Genomic DNA, 22,500 nt, shown 5'->3' on the forward strand with positions numbered 1-22,500 from the left:
TTTTGTGGAAGGGACGTGGTTGCTACTTTATTTTATCGCCCTGAAAGGTGAAAGTCAAAGCTGACCTTGGTTGGATAGGATTCAGAACGAACAAAATCGGTTAAATATAGCAAAGCGCTCATCTCGATAACACTGCTAGTTCGAGGGCTTGAGAACTTGTTAGCTCGCTTTTATAACCCTGCTAGTTCGCTGCCTTGTGAACCAGTATAATAATGATTTAAATTTTAGCACAAAGTCAGCATTTCGGGGGTGATGGGATACGGATTAGATCGACTCCAGTGTCCAAGTCGACCTAAGCAGAATTTGAACTCAGTACGTGAAGACGGATGAAATGCCACTAAGCATTTTGCCCTGCGTGCTAACGATTCGGTCGGCTCGCTGCCTTGAGAACCAGTGTAGCAATGAGGCTGGTGAACCTTAGAGAGCATTATTATGTATTACTTGTTTTCATATTCATTTTGTAAGATTCAACTAATTGACCTCAAAATGTTACCCCAATTAATTTCTTGACTACATGCAACATCGCTGTGCACATGGTTGTTCAACACTTTACCGATTGAACCAATTTAACTAGATACAACAACAGTGTTTTTCTTAAATACACAAGGCTTTATCTTCATATATTGTATTTCCTGATTATTGGCTACGGCAGGTGATGAAATGTACATTGGGTTCCAGGAATCAAACCTATTTATTATTCTCAGAATACTTGGAACTTACTTGGAACAAGTCTTATTGTATAGGTACTCCTATTCATAAAAACATTATGATCAACAAAGAGAAAAATATTAAATACTCCAGTTTTTCATCTGAATTGTCGCTTGGGTATTACTAATTCATGTCGTCTCTGTCATGAATATTTCGTTATTTTTCATTCTTCCTGCATCTATGTCTGTTCAGTCCCGACTGGTGAATGGATGCATGGGAAGTTGGAGAAAGAAAAGGAAACGCGAAGAGTTGAAAAAAGGACGAAGGAAAGGAAATTAAGATTGTAAAGAAAACAGTAAGAAAGAACGAACGGAACAAAACAAAATTCAAAAGCATAAAGAAACGAAGCAGGAATAATAACAGGCAGAAAATTAATTGAGAATCAAAAAGTGAAGGCAGTTTTATAAATCTTGTGTACGTGTGTGCGTGTATGCGTTCATGTATGTATATCTTGATATCTATTATATAATACTATTTTCTTGATAATACTATTTTCTTGCTAATAAATGATTTATCATGTTTGTGTTCTCCCAGTCAACAGCCTTATCATTACTGGTACTTTAAACTCTTCGGTTCCATATTTGTGTGAATAAAATTGTTTTGCTTTGGAATAGAAAAACAGTCTATCGTTATTTCTTTTTTTTGCTGGTGTCTCAAATTTAGGTTAAATCAGTGTTTCTCAAAGGGGAGGCCTATGGGACGGTCGGACAAGTTGTTTTGAGAAAAATTGGTTTAAATGTTTGACAACTCAGCACCGTCCATTGGACGGTGGGGGCGTTTGGTTCGCATATATATATATATATATTACATGATTTATCAAACGATAGAAAAATAATGCTCATTATGTTTTCTCACGCCCCTGAGACTAATAGCAGAAAGGGAGAAAGTTAACCTCAGATCGGACCAAGTGTACGAGTTAATCTGGGCGAGGAATTAAGTCTATTAACCAAATATAGGACGCCTCTTCCGACGGGCTTCCACTCAATTTCCATTTATCATGTTTCACTTAGTAACTGAGACAATCGCACAACCATATGACTCAATGAGAAGAGTAGAACGGAAGAAAGATTTAAAGAATTAGAAATGGAAGAAGTGCCGCGTAACTGAAAGAGTTTGCTCTTACTGAAAAGGTAAAATCAGAAGCAGTCTCTGCTACTTTATATATAGAAAGGTTGCAGTGACTTGTCTGAATTTTAAAGATAGTGCTTTTCTAGAGAACTTCATCTTCATATTACAAAATGTGTTTTTCAAAATGAGAGACACTCGTCTGCACCTTTTTCTTCATCCAAATATTGTTATCTAGAGCTGCAATTTTCATAATAAAGTTCCTAATGCCTTAAGATTATGCTTTCAGTAGTTTTTGAAAGACAGCTAGAATATTTCTAATGGATTTTTGTCTCTTTAGTGCGCTATAAAGAAAGTCTTTGGGAAAATAGTATTTATCCATTCGAGAGACATATCTAAACCAACACCAATGCCTTTGCTTCAATAATGACACTATTAGGATTTTAGCTTAATCGTGTCAGCCTTTAGACTTTTAATGCACAGAATGGCTCTGGCATCAGCTTGAATTTTTTTCAAGGTTAACCGGAATTAAGTAATTTCAAAATATACCTAGAAGGGAGATGCCTGAATAATTCTTTACAATCAAGTGTACCCTTTTCTGTTGAGGCTCGTCTATTCACTTTCCGGAAGAAAGATATTGGATGAAGTGAATTTATCTGTAACCTATCCTGTTTCTTGCCTTCAAAAATTTTACAAATGCCACTGTTTTATGCAAGCTGAGAAGCCAATTATTAATATCTTTTATTCCAATTGCTCCGCTTAAGAGTCCTGATAAATGTTTGTCATATATTGTTCAGAATTACATATTCGTCATTTCTAGCTTTGGACACAAACATATGCAAATTGAACAAAGCCAGACAACACTACTTTAGCTTGGGGATTTACAGATTACCATGTGTGTGTACAAGCGTGACTGTCTGTATTTATAAGTGTGTCTGTTTTGTATGTTGTGCTCATATCGGAATTTATTTAAAGAGAGCTCAAAAAGTAGAAAAAGAACAATTGAAAGACAACACAAAAAGATTTTGTCGTCTGAAGAAATGTTTATATTCATGTGAACATTTTGTGTATATCTGTATTTTACGTTGATACTGAACGCATTGTATTTTTTTTTTAGTTTTACTTGCTGGGTATGGAGAAAAGGAACAGTCCCCATGACCTTGGCATACCCTCCGAGACATTGATATTGATGTCGTTAATTTTCTTTTTTAACCATTGCAAATCAACAGCAACAGGAAAGATATTAGCAGAAAGAGATGTCTGGATAGCCGACTTTCTCGGAAGGAAAGTCTGGTCGTAGGGATTGATGTGAAGCCTGGGTTGTTGGGCACGATAAAAGTGATGAATGGTGGAAAGAAAAGTAAGTTGGAAAGATTTGAGTTGAGATGGCATGATCCCAGGCAGGTCTGAGGTGCATAGCCCAATATTGTAGCGGTAGAAAAAGCAGAGATAAGACACCGTGCCCATTGGCCAAAGCTGGATCACGTCTGTGAGTGACTTCATAGCAATATGTTTTGTGGCTCTTTTCTAGGTGCGGTCTAGGAAGTCAGTGTGTACAGCAGTAGTACCACCCAGATGTGATGGTGATGTTTTATTATGAGCCTCACCAAAGCTTTGTGGAATGTTAGTTATTGGTGGAAGGTAAGGTTACGTCGATCTAGTCGATTTACTCCTCTGAAATCGCTTGCCTTGCGCCAAAATTCGAGTATTATACACATACATACGCTTTTTTTATATGAGTGTGAGTGTGTATGTGTCTATGTTCATGTATAATCACACTCGCACACACACATATTAATTTACTCGCACAGATATACATTCATGTAAATCACCATTATTTTCAGCTCTAGGTAATGCAACTCGATTACAAGTCAATATGGACACATGTAAATATTCACCGATATGCTCGTGTGCTCGTATGTGTGTACTTTATCGTTTTAATATTGGATTTTTAGGCAATTTACAGTTATTTTATTTTTCTTCTGTTTACCGTTATAGGGTTTAAACGAATCTTGTGAATTCAGCTATTATTTTATCTCATTATTCTTTTGTTTTCATCAATAGGATTTAAACGCACCTTGTGAAAAGCAATGAAGGAAAATATGGATATGACAGCCGGTGGTGAATTGAATGGAATCCAGCCAAGCCAAACTGGCAACGTAACAAATCCTCCAAATGATGGTTTGGTCAAAACTCACAACACAATGGTGAGCATTCAGCCAGAACGAGGTAATCAGGCGGGCGCTGGATGTTACGTCACTAGGCTACAGGTCGGTTTGTTTCTATTCCTGATCCTACTGACAACTATTTTCATTGCTCTTATAGCTGCTTTCGTTGGAAGAAACACGCGCTGCGATTGCCAAAATTCTCAACAGAATGCTTCTATTAACAGAGACAATAAGAATAGTCTGGAAAAAACGATAGCTGGAGAATTTGGCAAGAATGAATCAGGCGTATCTTTAAAGCCAGGTCGCGGACGAGGAAATAAATTATGGAACAGACTACGTTTACCGAGAAGCTTGATCCCTTCTCACTACTCTCTTGAATTAAAGATTGATATGGATGCGTTTATATTCACTGGTAAAGTAAATATCACAGTTCACGTCGATCAGCCGACACACTATGTAATATTCCACACAAAAGAACTCGATGTTGACAAAAAAGCTGTTTCTGTTCACCTAAATGGTAATATTTCCGATACTGTTCCCATCGGTAAACAGTTCTACGTCAAAGACAATAAATATCAAGTCTTGGATTTGAACCAGGCCTTAAAAGAAGGAAAAGATTATGTAATAAGCATCGGTAATTTTTGGGGTAAAATAGCCCCTGACTTGAAAGGCCTTTATAAGGGATCCTATGTAACAAAAAGTGGTGAAATAAGGTAAGAAAATCGTTTAATTACACTATTGTTTTATGAATTTTCAACCAATTTTCCTTTTTATTTTCTAACAAAAATAATTATCTGAAAACATCTCATGAAAAAATTCTTTATAGCAATTTCGGTACTGTAGCAGAAGAAAAGAGATTTTTAAAAATGGAATATCATTTATTGAATATATAGACTTTCGTGGGGAAAGGATATACTGAATGCCATACGTAAAAAAAATAATAATAATAAAATAAAGTAGAACATTTTTTTTTTTTTTTAATTGAATGAAATTTCTTTTTTTAGTCGGAGAAATAAAACAGATGTCAAGCAACAATTGTAATATATCAACAATTCTTGTGCGTTGATACATTATCCAATATTGGTTACACAGGTGAAACGACTTGAACTAAGAGTTCAAAATATGTGACTTTTAGAAACAAAATCTGAACTATATTGTTGTCAACTAATAAAAAAAAATGCAATAATTATAATAATCACAGCCATGATAATGGATTTTTACTTTGACACATTTTACGGGGGATGGAATAGTCGATCGATTAATACTCGATGTTAAAATGCTAAAAGTTTAAGTCAAGGGCGATGCGATCAAATAAGTACTATCAGTCAAGTAAATATAACAATGATTTATAACATTAACATACGATCGTAACTTTTAGTTGCACCTCTTCTACTCGGGCATATCGAACAGCCTTCGTTCCTTCGTGTCTCAGGGCACGCACCTTAGTTCTGACAGCAGAACCTTCATGCTTCCTGTTGAAGAATTAGTTGGGGGTCAATCTCGCCGCAAATACGTCGGTTGTGCTGCCTTTCCAAAACACCTGTTTTAAATTTCTTACCAGATCTCTCTGTAATCTAGTTTTCTTTATCGCTAGTCCCTTACTAAACAATATCAATTCTGTTCTAATTGCTCTTTTGTAGACGAAGCATTGTTTGTTGTTGGCCATTTCTCTTAACATCTGCTTAACTATTTTAATACTCTAGTCCCTATAAGCTTTTCGCGCCAGTAATGACGTTTCCAGATTCCAGTAACTATGTCTTTGCCTATCAAACTTATCTCGGTTGTAGTCTGTTTATCTGATGATTATAATTTGCGATCAACCTATACATATCTACTGGCCTACAGAATACCCTATCTAGATACCTTTTGGATGATCGAACACATTTTGTCCAAGCCACATTGGCACAGTCATAAAATTCAGTCTGTAACTGTCAAACAAATTGAAACATCTGAGTAGATTTATGAGACTTTTGCAATCCCTTCTCTTATAAGCTAACCATCTCTAAGTTCCATCTAGCATCTAAAATGCTGTTCCGATGAACCACTAGTACTAAATAGAGAGACCTTCTCAAGACACCTAAGACTACTAACCTGCTTCTAAGGTGAACCTAGATCATATTCATAATATTCTGAGTAAGACAATGGATCAAAGACGAAAATAAGAGGGACCACTTATCTTATTCATGTGAAAAACTGACGATCCGCCCTTCTAGCTAATTTTGGATGTTTCTACTTTTAAAGTTTTGTAAATTCTTTTTTTTTTAAGTCCCGCTGAAAACTTCTCGATGGGGGGTTTGTTTTTAGTTTGCTATAATTTTCTAATGTTGCTTTTAGGATCTGTTTAGTCCTCGCTGTGTTATTTGCTGGCGTGATTAAATGAAGGCTTGTTCAAAGTACTGCTACAGCTGCCTCCTTCAATCTGGAATTTAAAAGAATTGCCGGTCAGCTTATTAGATACACTGTAATGATATATTAAAATTAATATATCATCTAGGAGTTATAAATGCCACTCCTATAAATATCTCAAACCTCCTGGAATGCACCACGTAGTTCGAAGCGAGGATTTATATGTGTTGGAGTGGGAGTTGTTTTGTTATGCTGTTCTTTTTATGCTAAGTTAGGTCTTTCTGTTGTCGCTTTTGTCGGTGATGCAGTAGCTCTTGAGGTTGTATTACTTTTGTTATTTTTAATACTGTTGCTTCAATTTTGATTTTGTTCTTTCAGTTGTTATTGTTCCTGCTTCTGTAGTTGCTGCTGCTATCTCTGCTTCTGTTCCGACTGTTACTGTGGCTTATGAGACTGCTGACTTAAAGTTTGCAATTGTCATTGTTGCTGTTGCTTATGTTATGCTTGTATGATGTTATTGTCCATGTTGCTGTTTTTGCTGTTACTGTTGTAGCACTGATTCCGACAACAACGGAGATCTTTCTCCTCTCTTTTTCTGTGGACAGAAATCCTTTAGATAGTTTGAGCTTCTGCATAAGTGACAACTTTGTTTTCTGTCCTCAACCGCAAAGAACAATTGCAAACCTCCAAACAAATTGATCAGTCCGAGATGCAATCCATACTCCTGTGATCTTTTTGGGTCAATAGTTCCAACATTCTGCCAGGCCAATATTGTTTTCTTTTCCAGCCTCTGGGCTTCTAATATGATCGTTGATATCGAGCAAAACTGCCACTACTGGCCAGCAGCTGTTTATTTCTAGTGGCACATCGACCGCCGAGATTTCTACTCTTCGCCCGAGATAGATCGATATTAGGACCAGTTTGTCACTTTTTAAAGGCGTTGTAGAGTACATCTAGGCCTCTTCCTTTGTTGGAAATTTCACCTTTTCCAGGTGGAAGCTTTTTTCTTCAAGCGATTTACTTTTGAGAGCTCCGGGTAGTTTTAAAACACTTTTCAATTTGATTTTGTGTCGTTTTACTCCACTTTTGTGGATCTCACTCCTACACATCTATGTATAGTACTTGACTTTGCGCATTTCACAAAGTTAAGTCCCGGAAGTTAGCGCTTTATCTTTCGATGACCCGGTGTGCTTTCTCCTTGTTCACACTAGGGTTTTTGGAAATTCCTTTCGGTCGCTGACACATAGTTGGAACTAATCAGGCTTGCCAAATTTTACACACTTTGTCTCATCGATTAAATTCCCACAAACCAGATGAGCGTCAAAAAGGCGCTTCTAAACGCATGAAGAAATCCGGCTACCTTGTGCCACTATTTTGAGGTTGCTCTCATCAGATCCAAACCATTCCTACACAACTCTGCCAAATCTAGGCCGAGAGATGCATATACCTCGTAGTAGTTCAGCATAGATATTCTGGTCTTGCAGATTGCTAGCACAAGTCTATTAAGCGACCTGAGAGGTTAAGCAAGCTACCTTGCTTCCAAATCGATACAAGACTATGCATATTAATATATCTCATTCAATATTTTGCCGAGTTGGGTGGTAAAAATGGAAAGGTAAGGGAGAATATTTTAGACTTCTAGAAAGATGGATGATCCTGTCTTCTCGTCGATGCCGGCTCCTTGGCTGACTCCTGCGAAAGTCTCGTCTTTTGCTACTGTTGTTGATACTGTGGTGTTCAATTGCAGTGTTGCTGCCATTAATATCTTTCTATGTTCGTCCTCAGCATTTTTATTGACATTGTTTTTATTGCCATAGTTGGTGGTGTTGATACTAACTGTTATGCTATTACTGCTTAATGGTTATTGCTGATATTCCACCGGCTTCTGCTGCTTAGGCTTTCGTAATTTCCAGTACCCTAAAAAATGAGAATTTGTCTGAAGTTACTTTTAACCTCGTCACTGCCTTCTTTCAGGCTGGCTTTCAAAGCTGCCACCTTCATTAATATTGTGAAAACGATTCTTCAAAGAAAACATTTTAAATGTAAGTATTAAAAAATTGATGAGTTCTTGGCCAGATAGGAAAGTGCGTATATTCTAACCTTTCAGACGGGTCCACTGCACGGCCTCTTAAACCACAGTCACTCTGCAGAGAAAGCTCTGCCTTCTTCCCTTTCTAAAGGAAGGTACTACGTCGATCTTCATTATACACTCAGTAGACAACAAAATTCGACCTTACATGAGACAGCAGCTGATCTACACAATCCCATAACTCTCTCATGCACAGACACTGAACGATTGCAAGCATCTCGAGCAGATTCGGCTGTGAGAACTTCCATATCATTCGATCGCTGAGGAATAATGATGGATACAAGTACTTAGGAGTACTGCAAGACGATAGGATAATGAAAAGAGAAATAAGAGAGAAGCTATTAAGAGCACACAAGAAAAATTAGGAAGGTGCTCAGAACAAAATTAAATAGCGGGAACATCATTAAAATCATAAATACATGGGTAATGCTAGTATTCAGATACCCTGCTCTTTTACTGAAGTAGACAAAGATCAAGCTGCAGAAATTAGATAGAGGACCAGAAAGCTGCTAACAATGCATAATGTACTCTATCCTAGAAGTAATACCGACCACGTCTCTACCCAGAAGAGAAGGTGGTAGAGGATTACTAAACGATACTGGGACTGCAATACTGAGGCTGAAAAATTATATTGTACAGAATAGAGAAAGAATACTTTCGGCAGCCAGAAATACCCTAAAAGTGACTGTAACAGTAGGAGAATTCAAAAAGAAAACAAACAACAAAATGAACAAATAAAAAGAAAAGGAAACGCACAGCCAATTCATACAACGAACCGAAAATGTTGCAAGTGAAGCCTGCCGGCTTTCATTGACGGACGGGAACTTGAAGCGAGAGAGAAACGTTAATTATAGCCGCTCGAGAACAAGACCTTAGAACAAAACTCAGTCAGACAGTAAATTTAGAATCTGCATGTATTTTATCTTGAATATTGGTGACAAGTCTCTGCAAATTTTAAGAAATTTTGATAGGATTCTTGCAGAATACAGGATAGCACTTTTCTAAAGACAGACAATGCGAGTTTCAATTCCAACTTCTTTCAGTCTTTTAGGTAGCATGTTGGGTGTTGTGCCAAATGCACCTACTACTTCAGAAATAATTGTTGTCTTGGTCTTCCACAGCCTTCTCAGCTCTCTGGTTAGATCTTGGTATTTCTTAATTTTTTTCAACTTCTTTGGTATCAACTCTGCTAAATTAGGAAATTACAAAATCTATCATCTTACACTTTATTTTTTCGTCTATAATCATGTCGGGTCGTCTTGCTTCAATAGTATGGTTAGTCTTTATGGGGAAATCCCACAAGATCTTGTAAATCTCATCTTCTATCATAGCCTGTGTTTCATATTCATACCACTTTTCTAATGTTTAGAAACGACATACGCTGCGAGGTATAGCACTTACCGTGAGAGAGACCTTTACTCGAGGAATGGGTCCTATGAACGCAATTGTAATGGTTTTTATGTGACATTACCTTAATACAGGGGCTATATTAGTGAAGTGTTATAACTGCCAGTGTTTTTATCGGGGGTTGTCAGCTAATACTCGACGGAACCGCCTCTCTCGGTGATAGATTTATTGCCACGAAGACATTCTTTGCTGTTTTTGTTCTCGGTATATTCATCATCATCATCATCATTATTATTATTATTATTATTATTATATTATTATTATTATTATCATCATCATTATTATTATTATTATCTCTTTATCACAGGTTTTGTTGCAGCTCCTAGTGTCTTGCATACGTAACGGGTTTACTTCCTGCAGCTTACGGTACCATGATATCCTCTCTTTTCAGTTATCTAATACTTTCCTGATTATTCTGGCCGTGCCAAGGAGGCAAACATTTTGTAACAGTTCTACTGAGCACTCTATTCTAATTTCATTTATATTCTTCTTGATCCCTTCTAATACTCTTCCACAGGAAACAACAATAATTGGCACTATCTTCACCTACTTCACTTTCCATACCCAGGCTATTTCGTACTTAAGATGGTTGCATCTCTCTATCTTTTTCGCTCTCCTTCTTGACTATTCGTGGGTCAAAGGGGCTTGAAACATCAACTATATAGCATATGCGGTGCACCTTGTCCACAACCACTAGGTCCGGTCTGTTATGCTCTAGCATCTGATCTGTTTCGATTAGAGCTCTGTATTCCCTTTCAACATTCAATTCGCAGTTCAATGATATCATTTGAGTATTCTTTTAGTAAAAATTGCTATAAATGACTACAGCCATCCTATTGATACATTCTTCTTTCAAAATTACAAGAGATACATGTCAATTTCTTTCACTTACAAAGATTGTTACAGACATCAGAATTTATCATTTTGTACCTTCCTGCTTGAACGTGCTTATGATATTACATTACAAAAATAGATTATACAACTATTACAAATAAGTGTTTTGTGTTAAACTCCTGAGCTACTTAACACATTTAATCAATGTGAAATCCAGGTATATTTAGTAGTTCAATTTCCCCTTAATTTGCCAAATTTTGTTCTTCACTCAGGTATCAGAATATCAAAATATCTACCCAAGTCTTCAAGTTAGGCTAATTTAGAGGTCAAAAAGAATTCCTGTCAAGATTTTAGTTAAGAAAACATGTGCCCATACGCTTACACATATCCCCTTTACTGAAGAATGCAAAATTCGACTACAAAAGTCTGAAAACGGCCTTGTGAGGTGAGAAATTCGAGGGCCGAGTAATGCATGGTAGTATCCTTTGCATACTGGATAATAGACTTACTAGAATTTCGCTGTTAGATGAAGGTCTCCCAGTTTGGACTTATGAATGTGATTCTCTAGGTGTTTTGGGCTCTGATGAAGTTCCATGTTCCAGATCGGATTTGTTACAAAATATGACGAATATTATTCGCAGAATTTTCTTTGGCAACACTACAGAACATTGGAAGCAGAAATGGCTGTTAAATGGGATAAAGTTTTGTATTAAAATATAATAATTGTTGATCAAGAGTTCTCTATTTTCTGCTTGATATAAATTTGATTCCTGATAAACCTTTGCTTATCTTTGTTATAGCCTAGATAAAATCTGGGCTACATATGTTTCATAGCGAGCAGAATCTCGGAAGAAGTAATTATCCAAGCTAGGTGTATAGCGCAGGCTACTCTTCAGGTCAATTATATTATATGAATTTTATATTAATTCTACATTGCTGTTAGAAGGTCCATGTTAATACCCGGAGGGCACAGTTTGAATGGGGAATATAACTGTGAAGATAGATAGATAGATAGATAGATAGATAGATAGATAGATAGATAGATAGATAGATAGATAGATAGATAGATGGATGGATGGATGATGGATGGATGGATGGATGGATGGATGGATGGATGGATGGATAGATAGATAGATAGATAGATAGATAGATAGATAGATAGATAGATAGATAGATAGATAGACAGATAGATGTTTGTATAACTGAGGAAGATTTTGCGCTAGAGATAAAATTTCCGTTTTATCTATTGCGCAGTTATCTAAAACATGCGTATAGAGACAGTCATCATTACTTGGTTTTATATATTTCATAAATCTATAACAATACAAACTAGCGAGTCCCAATGCAAATCACACTAATACCATAACTAGGATTTGGAGTGGCTTGTTCATTCGACGCGAGTCGGAAATTCTGGTAATGTGCATCGCTTCTAAGCATAACGCGAAATCTGTATGTATGTATGTATGTATGTATGTATGTATGTATGTATGTATGTATGTATGTATCTATCTATCTATCTATCTATCTATCTATCTATCTATTTAGCTTTATATGTGTGTTTGTGTGTGTTTATGCATGTGCTCGTGTGTGCACCAAACCACACGTGTGCGTATGCTTTCAATCGCCATGCAGTTTGCACGAGGACGTTTATACATCTTTTTCTGTTGACTATTATTTTTAATACTTTTCTCGCTGCATTGCGTGTACGTTTCTTTTTTGTATCTGTGATTTAATTTGATTTTTAGTCTTCTATTTATATAAAAATATAACCTTCGTTTTGCTACTTTTCTTTCTACGAAATGAGAAGATACATAGCGGAACTGTTATCTTCACAAGTTAATTCTATTTATCACCTGACGAGACACATCTGCACCGACGGATGCTTCCGAATCAGTTGTTAAGTGTCTCACCCGTATGGGATCGATGCTAGATGGGTCGAAACAAATGTCGTGATTAATAAAAACTCTCGTAAAATCCATCTTCCACCTTTCATTTACCGTATATATATATATATATATATATATATGAATACACACACACACGTGTGTGTGTCTATGTGTAGCTATGTATGCATGTATGCATGTATGCATGCATATATGTATATATATATATATATATATATATATAATATATATATATATACATGTGTGTGTTTGTGTGTAAAGACATATATAAGTTTCGTAAGAGTGTGAAGTGCTGTCTTTGTGGAATCCTGGCAGAAAATATCACCTACATAGCAATGGCACGCAAAACGCTGACTCAGAATGAGGATAAGAGAAAGAAGTATTGTACTTTCTCAGATCATTTGTAAGAAATTATGGGTAAGTGAAGTTCTAAAGTATCTTACGATTGTTTCTATCATCAAGGACATTTTCTGGAACATACTGAAGAAATGTAACGAAATTATAATAATGATGACAATCAATTTCTCTCCTTCTTTCAAGAAATCGAAATGTATATTCATTATCAATTAATGCTATTTACCTGTGTGCTGCAAATTATTCCCCAGCATGGCCACAGCCTCTGCTGAAACCAATAAAGCAATAAAATAATATATAAAAATTGACCTCCTTTGTAGAAAACGCCTCGACCATTTTCGTATCGGCATTTTTTTTTTCAGTTCATTTAATGAAAATTAATGGATGTAATAATAAACAAGAAACAGAAACAACAACAACATCATCATCATCATCATCATCATCATCATCATCATCATCATCGTTATCATTGTTGTCGTCGTCTTCAACAACAGGAAAAAAACCAACAAACTATCCAAAAGGCCAACAACAATAACGAAAATAAATACGAAAACATACCATATAGGCAATATTTCATTTCCTCGAATAGTAAGCAATTACAAACCACTCAAAAAAGAAAATAGCGAACCATCCCCATTAAATGCAATTAAATTTTGTTTTAAATTAAAGAATAATTGAATTATTCATGTTTCATTATTGTAATTAGAATCGAAGGCACCACTTTTAAGATTAATAATTCTCTGACTGTTCTAAACCCCACTACCACCACCACCATCCGAGAAAAACTTAAGAAAGAGAGGATGGAAGCTGAAAATCAAAAACTAACATCAAATAAAAACACTTCGAAACAAATGTAAAAGAGGAAGAAAAAATATGGGATGTATGGAGATATCCTTTATAAAACCAGTAATGGCTAATCTTTTGTTTTCAGTTGAAATTATTGTTTTTGATAAAGCTACCATTTGTGTTGATATTGTTATTTTTGGATACTGTTGTTTTTGATTGCTTAGTAGATGCTGCTACTGGCGTTGCTGCTGTTGTTGTAGCTGCCACTGCTGCTGCTACGCAGTGTTTCTTCTGCCAAGTCTTAGTAGACTGGTGCTTAAGCAACCGTAGTCTGCCAACAGTTCCTGTTCAGCTATGTTTCTCTTTCAATTAGCTTTAAGGAAATTCAAGCAAGCTATCTAGCTAGAAGGTCGTCCACCATATTTACTTAGAACTTAGGAAAGCCGAGTAAAATAACGGGATCTTAGAAGATTAAGTAGAGAAGATGCTTTTGGTAAAAAAAAAATTTTTTTAAATAGAATCATTTATATACCCAGTAAGAAATATATATATATATATATACACCAGTCGCATATGAATAGATGTAACATAGATATATCCATATACTTACACGTACATATATATACACAGGTACACACACACAGGCTTACAAACATACAAAATACTCATAGATACTCTAATGTATAGCTACTTTTATATGCATGGGTTTATTTTATGTGGATGTATATATGCATGTATGTAGTGATGACTCATATACAGATTAAATACACTTTGTAAAGTACGAAGGAGTACCAAAAAGGAACCGGAATTTTGCAATATCATTTTATTCATTTAGTTTTACATTTTTACACTTTTATCGCCTTCAAAGTATTCTCCATTTGAAGCAATACGTCGGTCAAAGCGCTTTTTCGACTGTTCGAAGCAATCCTGGAACTCTTGCGAAGTGATGCGTTTTAACGACTCCGTGGTTTTTATTCTTTGAAATATTCCTCTACAGAAATGCTTGCTTTCTAGCAAACATACAAATCTCCATCATTGGAATTCAGACAACACTATCTGTAAAGAGTTATTTATGCATATATGTGTGTATGTATATGCGTGCGTGCTTGTTCTTGCGAGTGCATATTTGTATTCACACACTCTTTTGCATTTGTGTGTACATTATGAACGAATTTTTCGCTTGTACATCAGCTAATGTACGTATTGGCATGCAAGTATGTCATTGCAAACATGGTTATGTATGTTTAACTTATTCAAATGAGCGCGTGCATGTGCGCGCGCGCGTGCGCGTGTGTGTGTGCGTGTGTGTGTGTGTGTGTGTGTGTGTGTGTGTGTGTGTGTGTGTGTGTGTGTGTGTGTGTGTGTGTGTTCGTGTGTTCATATAGTAATATTTTTTACCACTGCAACGTGGCTGTTCTATGCCAAACTATGTTACTACATTTTAAGCCCAGGAAAACATTTTTCCAGCTGGTTAACGACACACAACTTGCATCTAATATATTGTGTGTAAGGGAGCGAATCACTCCCCTCCAGCTTGGCAAGACCAGTAGACCAGGTTTCGGGTTCTTTACTCATCATCGGTACTGGATACCTGGCTGCTAGAGATTGCTCCCACACCACACACACACACTCTCTCTCTCTCTCTCTCTCTCTCCTCTCTATATATATATATATATATATATATATATATATATATATATATATTATATATATATAGTTAATCCAAACATGAAAACACAAAGAGAAAACACAACGCGAGGACGTGGAACAAGTATAGTGTTATTTGATGCTCAGGAAAGGAAAGAAGGAAGGAGGATTTAACGTTTTGAGTGGAGCTCTTCGGTAGAAAAATAGGAAAAGGAAATATCTAAGGAAGGGAAGACGGAGGGAAAAAAATCGGCAACGATACACACGCGGTCACATATTGAATGACCGGAAGGTCATTCAATATATATACAAATATATATATATATATATATATATATATAATATATATATATATATGAGGGTAATCTCAAAAGTAAGGTATCCAAAGCGCTGGGTACGTAGGGAAACTAAGTGCGGCTTTGTTGTGCATGCGCCTGCGCCTGTGCCTGCCCCTGCACACGCCTCGCTGCCACGCTCAATCTTGGCTTGGCAATCGTATCTGATGGAGCTTCCAATTGTCGCTTCCGCCAAGTGTGAAATGCGCGCAGTTATTCCATTTTTTAACGCAAAAAGCATTAAACTGATTGAAATTCATCGCCAATTAACAGAAGCATATGGCGAGTCGTGCTTATGTCAAAAGCCTCCGCAAGTTGTGTAGGGAGTTTGCATCTGGTCGTATTGAAATTAATGACGAAGAAAGAAGAGGGCGACTATCAATTTCCGACGAGACAGTTGAGAAGGTTAAGCAAATCCTGCGTGCAAATCAGCGGATCACTCTGGAAGAACTCTGCATTTTGGTTACTGAGGTTTCCAGAAGCACTATTCATAGGGCTTTGAGTGTAAAGTTGCAATATTGGAAAGTGTGCGCAAGATAGGCCCCACGAATGCTCACAGAAGACCATAAACGGCAACTCATCGAATAGTCCGGACTTGGCACCCAGTGACTACTACCTGCTCCCTAAGTTGTAAGAGCATTTGGCCGGAACGCACTTTAGCAACGACGACGAGGTGAAAGATGAGGTTCAACGCCTCCCCAAGGACATGGCTGTGAGCTGGTATGACATGAGCATACAAAAACTGCCCCAGCGCCTACAAAAATGCATCGACCGAAATGGCGAGTATGTAGAAAAATAGAAAAATGTTCAAACTTTAAAATGATGTAAACATCATTGACAAACGTTTCTGTGTGATTTCTAAATATTTTTGGAGACCTTACTTTTGAGATTACCCTCGTATATATATATATATATATATATATATATATATGTGTGTGTGTGTGTGTGTGTGTGTGTGTGTGTGTGTATGTGTACATGTGTTTAAGTAGACATACTATACGCATTTTTTTCTTTGGTATATGCAGTGATTCGAATACTCTCAATCTACTTCATTTTTATGCAGATAACATTAGTAGGATCAACTTATTGAATGGTCTAGAGTACCGAAATATTTATGATTCTTAAGAAAACTAAAAGAAGTGCCAGTTTTCCAGTACTCATCCTTTAAAAATGAGTTTGCAGAATGGCTAGTACTAACCAAAAACCTAACTGTTTATCTGCGACAAAATTGAACTCACGATCAGTATAATGCAAACCCTCTGAAAGTTCCATTCAGTCACATTATTCTACTTTTTGTTTGTGAATCTACTCACGCACGTAACAATATGTTCCATTCAAATACATACATTTACTATGATATAGCCACATTATTTAATCCCATTATAAAGGTATTTTTAAACTACTGCATTGTTCCTTATCTATTAAGCAATTCTGTTAGAATGACACGGTAAGTTTTGGGCGATTCTATGCAAGACCTAGTTTCAGTTCCTGGTTTCTTCACTCTCCTTACGCTTCGAATACAATATCTATTTCATATAAACTTCACAATATTTCACTTTTTCAACATCTTATATCGAACAGTGGCATCAAGTCAAATAACACAAATAAGTACAAGGCCACAAATTTTGGAGGCGGATATAGTCAATTAGGTTAACGTGAATTTTTCACATGTATTTAATCGATTTCAGAAGGTGGAAAGGTAAATTCGACTTGATTGAGATTTGGACTCTAAAAGTAAATATGACATGAATAAAAACAGCAAGTCATTTTCTCCGACGCTCTACTGGTTTTTATATCCACTGCCTTTCTCACAATTGTGATCGTTTCAGAATTTGGCATAAGGTCAACAATCTTTTAGAGGGAAGCAGGTTAGTCGATTACATTCATACCAGTGTTCAACTGGTACTTATTTCATCGAATCCGAAGGGAAACAGGCTTCGGCAGAATTTGAACTCAGAACCTAATGATATCGGAAGATAAGCCACTAAGCATTTTCTTTGATGCGCTAACGATTCTGCCATCTCACCGCCTAAATAGATACAAGGCCAGCAGTTTGGCGGGGGTGGTGGTTAGTCGATGCCATCGACTCCAGTACTGAATCAGTACTTTATCGTCTCCTGCAGAATGAAAGACAAAATTTATCTCTGCTGCGTTAGAACTAAGAACGTACGAAACCGAAGGAAATAACGTAAGGTTGCCCGACAATTTTAATAATTACTTCTTTTAATAATTACTTCTAGCATAGGCAAAAGACCTGAAATTTAGAAGGGATTCCAATAATGAACTAATAATTTACTTTACATACCATGGAAGTGGGGGTGGGGGTAAAGGTGAAATCGGCGTGATTTGAACACCAGTTGTAAAGAGCTAGAACAAATACATCAAGGAGTTTTTTCAATGCTCTAGCAGACACATCTCAAGTCTTTAAAAGGATAATAAGGAACATAGCTCTCCCAGTACTTTACCAACTCTCTGGCAACTATTGACCCCGGAGGATGAAAATAGAACATAGACTTTGATGTGATTTGAACCTCGAAACTAAAAAGACATAGTAAAATATAAATTCCTGATACTCAAATTATTTGTCCACTACACCATCCCAACTCTAATAATAATAGTAATGACCAATAATCTTCCGATGCAGATAGTTTCACTGTTCTGTTCTATAAAATTAAATATATCTTATCATGTTCAATTACAATCTGTTTCAATATTTAAATAGAAATTCTGTTTTTGTTTCTTGTTTTGTTTTTTGTTTCAGTTTTTTTTTCGCAAAACGTATTTGTTTAAATAAAAAAGAAAAAATCGCAAAAACAAAAAAAGAAAGAAAGCAAGAGCTACACATTAATTGCCTTTATTCACTAATTAAACTCGTCTTTCTTTCATTAACGGATCCTGGTTCACTGATTATATCAGCACATTAGCTATTTACGCATTTTTCTATTCATCTATATTCATAAAATTGCATTATTTAAGTTCGCGTGATATGTGAACTTAAAAATTAAGTTGAATAGTTTCAACCGTCGAGTTCATCTTACATTACACCTCCGCATGATTCTCAAAAGTCAGGACGTGGAGTCAGAAACAGGCACACTCGTGACAAGCTTTTTAGTTTTACATTTGTTGCTTTGTAGAGGTCTGTGTCGCAGAGTAGGAGGTAAGCTTCTAGCGAAGAGAGTCTGTGGACCCAGGTTCGATTATCAACATTGGCTATGATCTTTCACTGGAAAATATATTAATATCACAACACCCGTCTTTCTGTTAATGGATAAATCTGATCACAAAAAGTAGAAAGGAAAATAACTGATTGATATTAAAAGATATTAATGTCACAACATCCGTCTTTCTGTTAATGGATACATCTGATGGCGAAAAGTAAAAAAGAAAATAATTGACTGGATCTATATTTCGTTCTATAGATAAGATGCCGATAAATGACCATTCATCCACGGCCATCTATTTGCGTCGAATTTTCAGTAGACTAATATGTCTGTTTAGTTAAGTTCGGGTTAACACATTTAATGTAGTGAACCAAACTAAATGCTAATCAATCAAATACTCGTAAGGTTAAGAACAATCATTGGCGCAAAATGACAATTCTTGTCAAAAAAAGGCAAGAGAGATATTCTGAAATTTTAATTGATAAATAAATAAACGGCGGGATGCGTCGAGGAGCGCCTCTGATATTTAGTAGATACAGTACCAACACTGGAATATTTCAGTTTATTAAAATTCCTCAGCTGATACGAATTGGCAAATCTTACATTGCCTGAGATAAAAGATTTTGCGCTAAAAATTATTGCCCTTCCCATTGCAAGTGTAATTTCAATTCATAAAAAATTCCTTTTGGTCTGCTTATATCAAGTACTAGCAGTATAGCCCGGTTTGCTCGGGATTAAGTTAGGATTATTAAGCTAATCAAACTCTTTATTTCAAAGCAAACTAAGTAACGTCGACGTCAAATTTGAATGAAATCCGTTGAAATTGGTAAACTTTTGGCTGAAATTTTGCAGACAATATGATTGGGAAATCCCATAAGGAATCGGTTTATCGATTGTCTTTTTTTTTTTCGTTTTTGGAGAACTTAAAGCATTCAAAGATCCCATGAGTCCTAAGTAATGCTCGCATCAAGTTTGAACAAAATACATCAAAATTGGTAGACGTTATGGTTGAAAATGGGGTGTAGCTAATTTTAGTGGGAAGTCCTATAAGGAATCGGTTTATTGATTTTTTAAAATTCTGATTAAATGGAAAACCCCATAAGGAATCAGTTTATTGATTTTTTCACCCCAAATAGGATTTAACCGAACATTGCTGATTCAAAAACATCTATATTTATACTTTAAAGTTGGTTTTTATACCCAACCCAGTTCTGTAGAATCAGTGTCACAACGGGAGCGCATGGGTTGGGAACTTGATCGGCAGAGGTGATCATGTTGCATATGCCAACCCTTTTGAAAATACCACTCCCATCATGTAACCCCACTTTGCCCACGGGTTGGGAACCCTTCTGGCAAGGAAAATAGAACGCCCAAAAGGGCCCCCGATCCTGTGTGCGAGAAGCGGTTATATTCAGATCACAACTAAGTATATATAATATATATATATATATATATATATATATATTATATATATATATATATATATGGGCACCACACACACAAGCATATACGTACATACACCTATTGCATACATGTTTTTGAACGCCTTTGCCCCTGCCCCTGTCCCACCACTACCTCCTACCCAAATAATACCATCAATTGAAGCAAATTTGGCACCCGGACGTAAGTTTTGTTACAGGAATAAAGAAACTTACCTTCTCCCGCAGAGATGTGAGAGTGAGATCTCTCCTTTCGAAAACACGAACAGTTTCGAAACATTGTTTACAAAATAATAGCTCTCTCTCTTATGTTCACGCACGACCAGCTATATATCGCTATGAGTAAAGCAACGGATTCAGCTAATTTGGAAATTAGTTGTGGAGAAACGGAGAATATCGTTTATATTGTGTATATATATATATATCTATATATATATTTATCTTTATCGTTTTCGTCTTCATCATCATCATCATCATCATCATTATCATCATCATCAATAAGCTTCATTTATTTTTCCTCCAGTACATTAATCATCATTTAAGACAGGGCGCGAAAAAGGAAAATATATAAAATATAAAAGTAAAAAAGAAAATAAAGGGCCAAAAAGGAAAGAAAATTCAGTGACAATACTCTTCTCAATAAGTGTGACGTGCCAGTTAATACAATCTTTTCTACTTCCTGCATGGATGGTAATCCAGAAATTATTCTTAAATAATTTTCAGTTCCTTTTTTGATCATTCCTAGTGCGCCTACAATCACTTGTATTGTAACCGTCTTGCGATACCATCTTTGCTCCTACTACTGTGTGGTATTATCAAATGCTTAGTGTCGACTTTTTTCATAAATATGTGAGGGCTGGAGGAGATAGAATGGACAAAGAGAAGTAGCTTGGTGAATAGACCAAATTCCACAGGTCTGTAAACAAGTTCGGCAGATGGTGAGAAGACGATCGTTTGTATCCGACCAGAGAAGACTGTAGTGTTCTTGCAATAAAAAGGGCGTTTACATTTTTGAATATTCAGGAAGAAAGGAAAGGAAAGAACAGAAGGGTAAAATTTTCATAGAAAATTGTAGATATTAAAGATGTCCTTAGCCTGGCAGTCCTACCGCGGATGGGGTCGCTACCGGTTCGAGATGATCTCTACCGGTACAGATGTGCTGTGAAACGGACTTGTCCGAGGTGTGCTCAGAATGGCAAAACTGTTCTGCACGCCCTCGTTCAGTGTCCGAGCATTGCTGACTAGTGGGGTTATGTTGAACAGCTGCTGACACGTGTGGGACGGATCCGTCTGTCGACCGAGTTTGTAGTTTTAATCGCACTGCCGCCCTCCTTCGATCGGGCAGGCAAGGCAGTTTTCCTTTGCCTGGTAATTGTGGCGAAAGAGGTTGATTGATGGACAAGGCTGAAATGCATGAAAACAGATATATTCCTCTTTGGTAGAGTTCTCGTTGACTTCAAGTTTCATTTGAAAAAAGAAATTGAGAGTTGAGAGGGAAGTGCTGTCTCGAGAGGATTTATTGAAAGGTGGGGAAAAGTCGCTAAAATAGCCAGAGTGGATGGTACCTCTCTAAATGTAGACCTTGAGTCGGAGAGGAGTTGGAAAGGGCACTTGCTCATAGGGTTTCAGGGAAATCTCGGACAGTGGGGTTCCTCGATTATCCCTAGAGGCGTTCCTGTATCAGGAGGGCCACATCTCTATCGTCATCCCCCTTTTTTTACCTTTGTATTCTATGCACTTGTCCCTCCGTTTTCAGTATATACCCTGTATGATTTTTTTTATCATTTCATTATTATACGTAAACCCCCACACTTTACGTCTGTCTCTGTATCGTCTCTATCATCCTTCGCCCTTGTGGAAAATAAATGAAATCATCATCATTATTATTATTATATTATTATTATTAGTAGTAGTAGTAGTAGTAGTAGTAGTAGTAGTAGTAGTAGTAGTAGTAGTAGTAGTATAGTAGTAGTAGTAGTAGTATCTCTGAGTCAGTCGTTGCAATTACGACTGTTCATGGCTGGCTTTTCGCGTGAGTTTGCCGCTTATCATGATCAATTTCTTTCCACTCCATATTCCTTTTTTGCAATATCTTTGAATCTCAATCTAAGTCTACCGTGGTTTGCTTTCCCCTTGCATAATTGAGAGTAAAGGATTTGTATGGGGAGTCTGTTGTCCATCCTGTGTACGTGACCCAACCAACGTAAATTTCTATCAATGAGGATTTCCCTCATAGGAGGCAGACTAGCACACCAGT

The 22,500-nt window shown here is 36.6% G+C and overlaps 1 protein-coding gene across 3 annotated transcripts in view; it reads left to right on the forward strand.

The window, feature by feature from the left end:
* Positions 1 to 22,500, forward strand: part of LOC115209885 (glutamyl aminopeptidase) — a 336,415-nt gene that overhangs the window by 75,600 nt on the left and 238,315 nt on the right. For all 3 annotated transcript variants that reach the window (XM_036501448.1, XM_029778468.2, XM_036501449.1), the window contains one exon: positions 3,838 to 4,654. In XM_036501448.1, coding sequence (XP_036357341.1) covers positions 3,864 to 4,654 — 791 coding nt within the window. In that variant the 5' untranslated portion in view covers positions 3,838 to 3,863. The remainder of the gene's footprint in view (positions 1 to 3,837; positions 4,655 to 22,500) is intronic.

Source organism: Octopus sinensis, linkage group LG3, assembly GCF_006345805.1.
Source record: "Octopus sinensis linkage group LG3, ASM634580v1, whole genome shotgun sequence".
In the NCBI taxonomy this organism is placed as follows: Eukaryota; Metazoa; Mollusca; class Cephalopoda; order Octopoda; family Octopodidae; genus Octopus; species Octopus sinensis.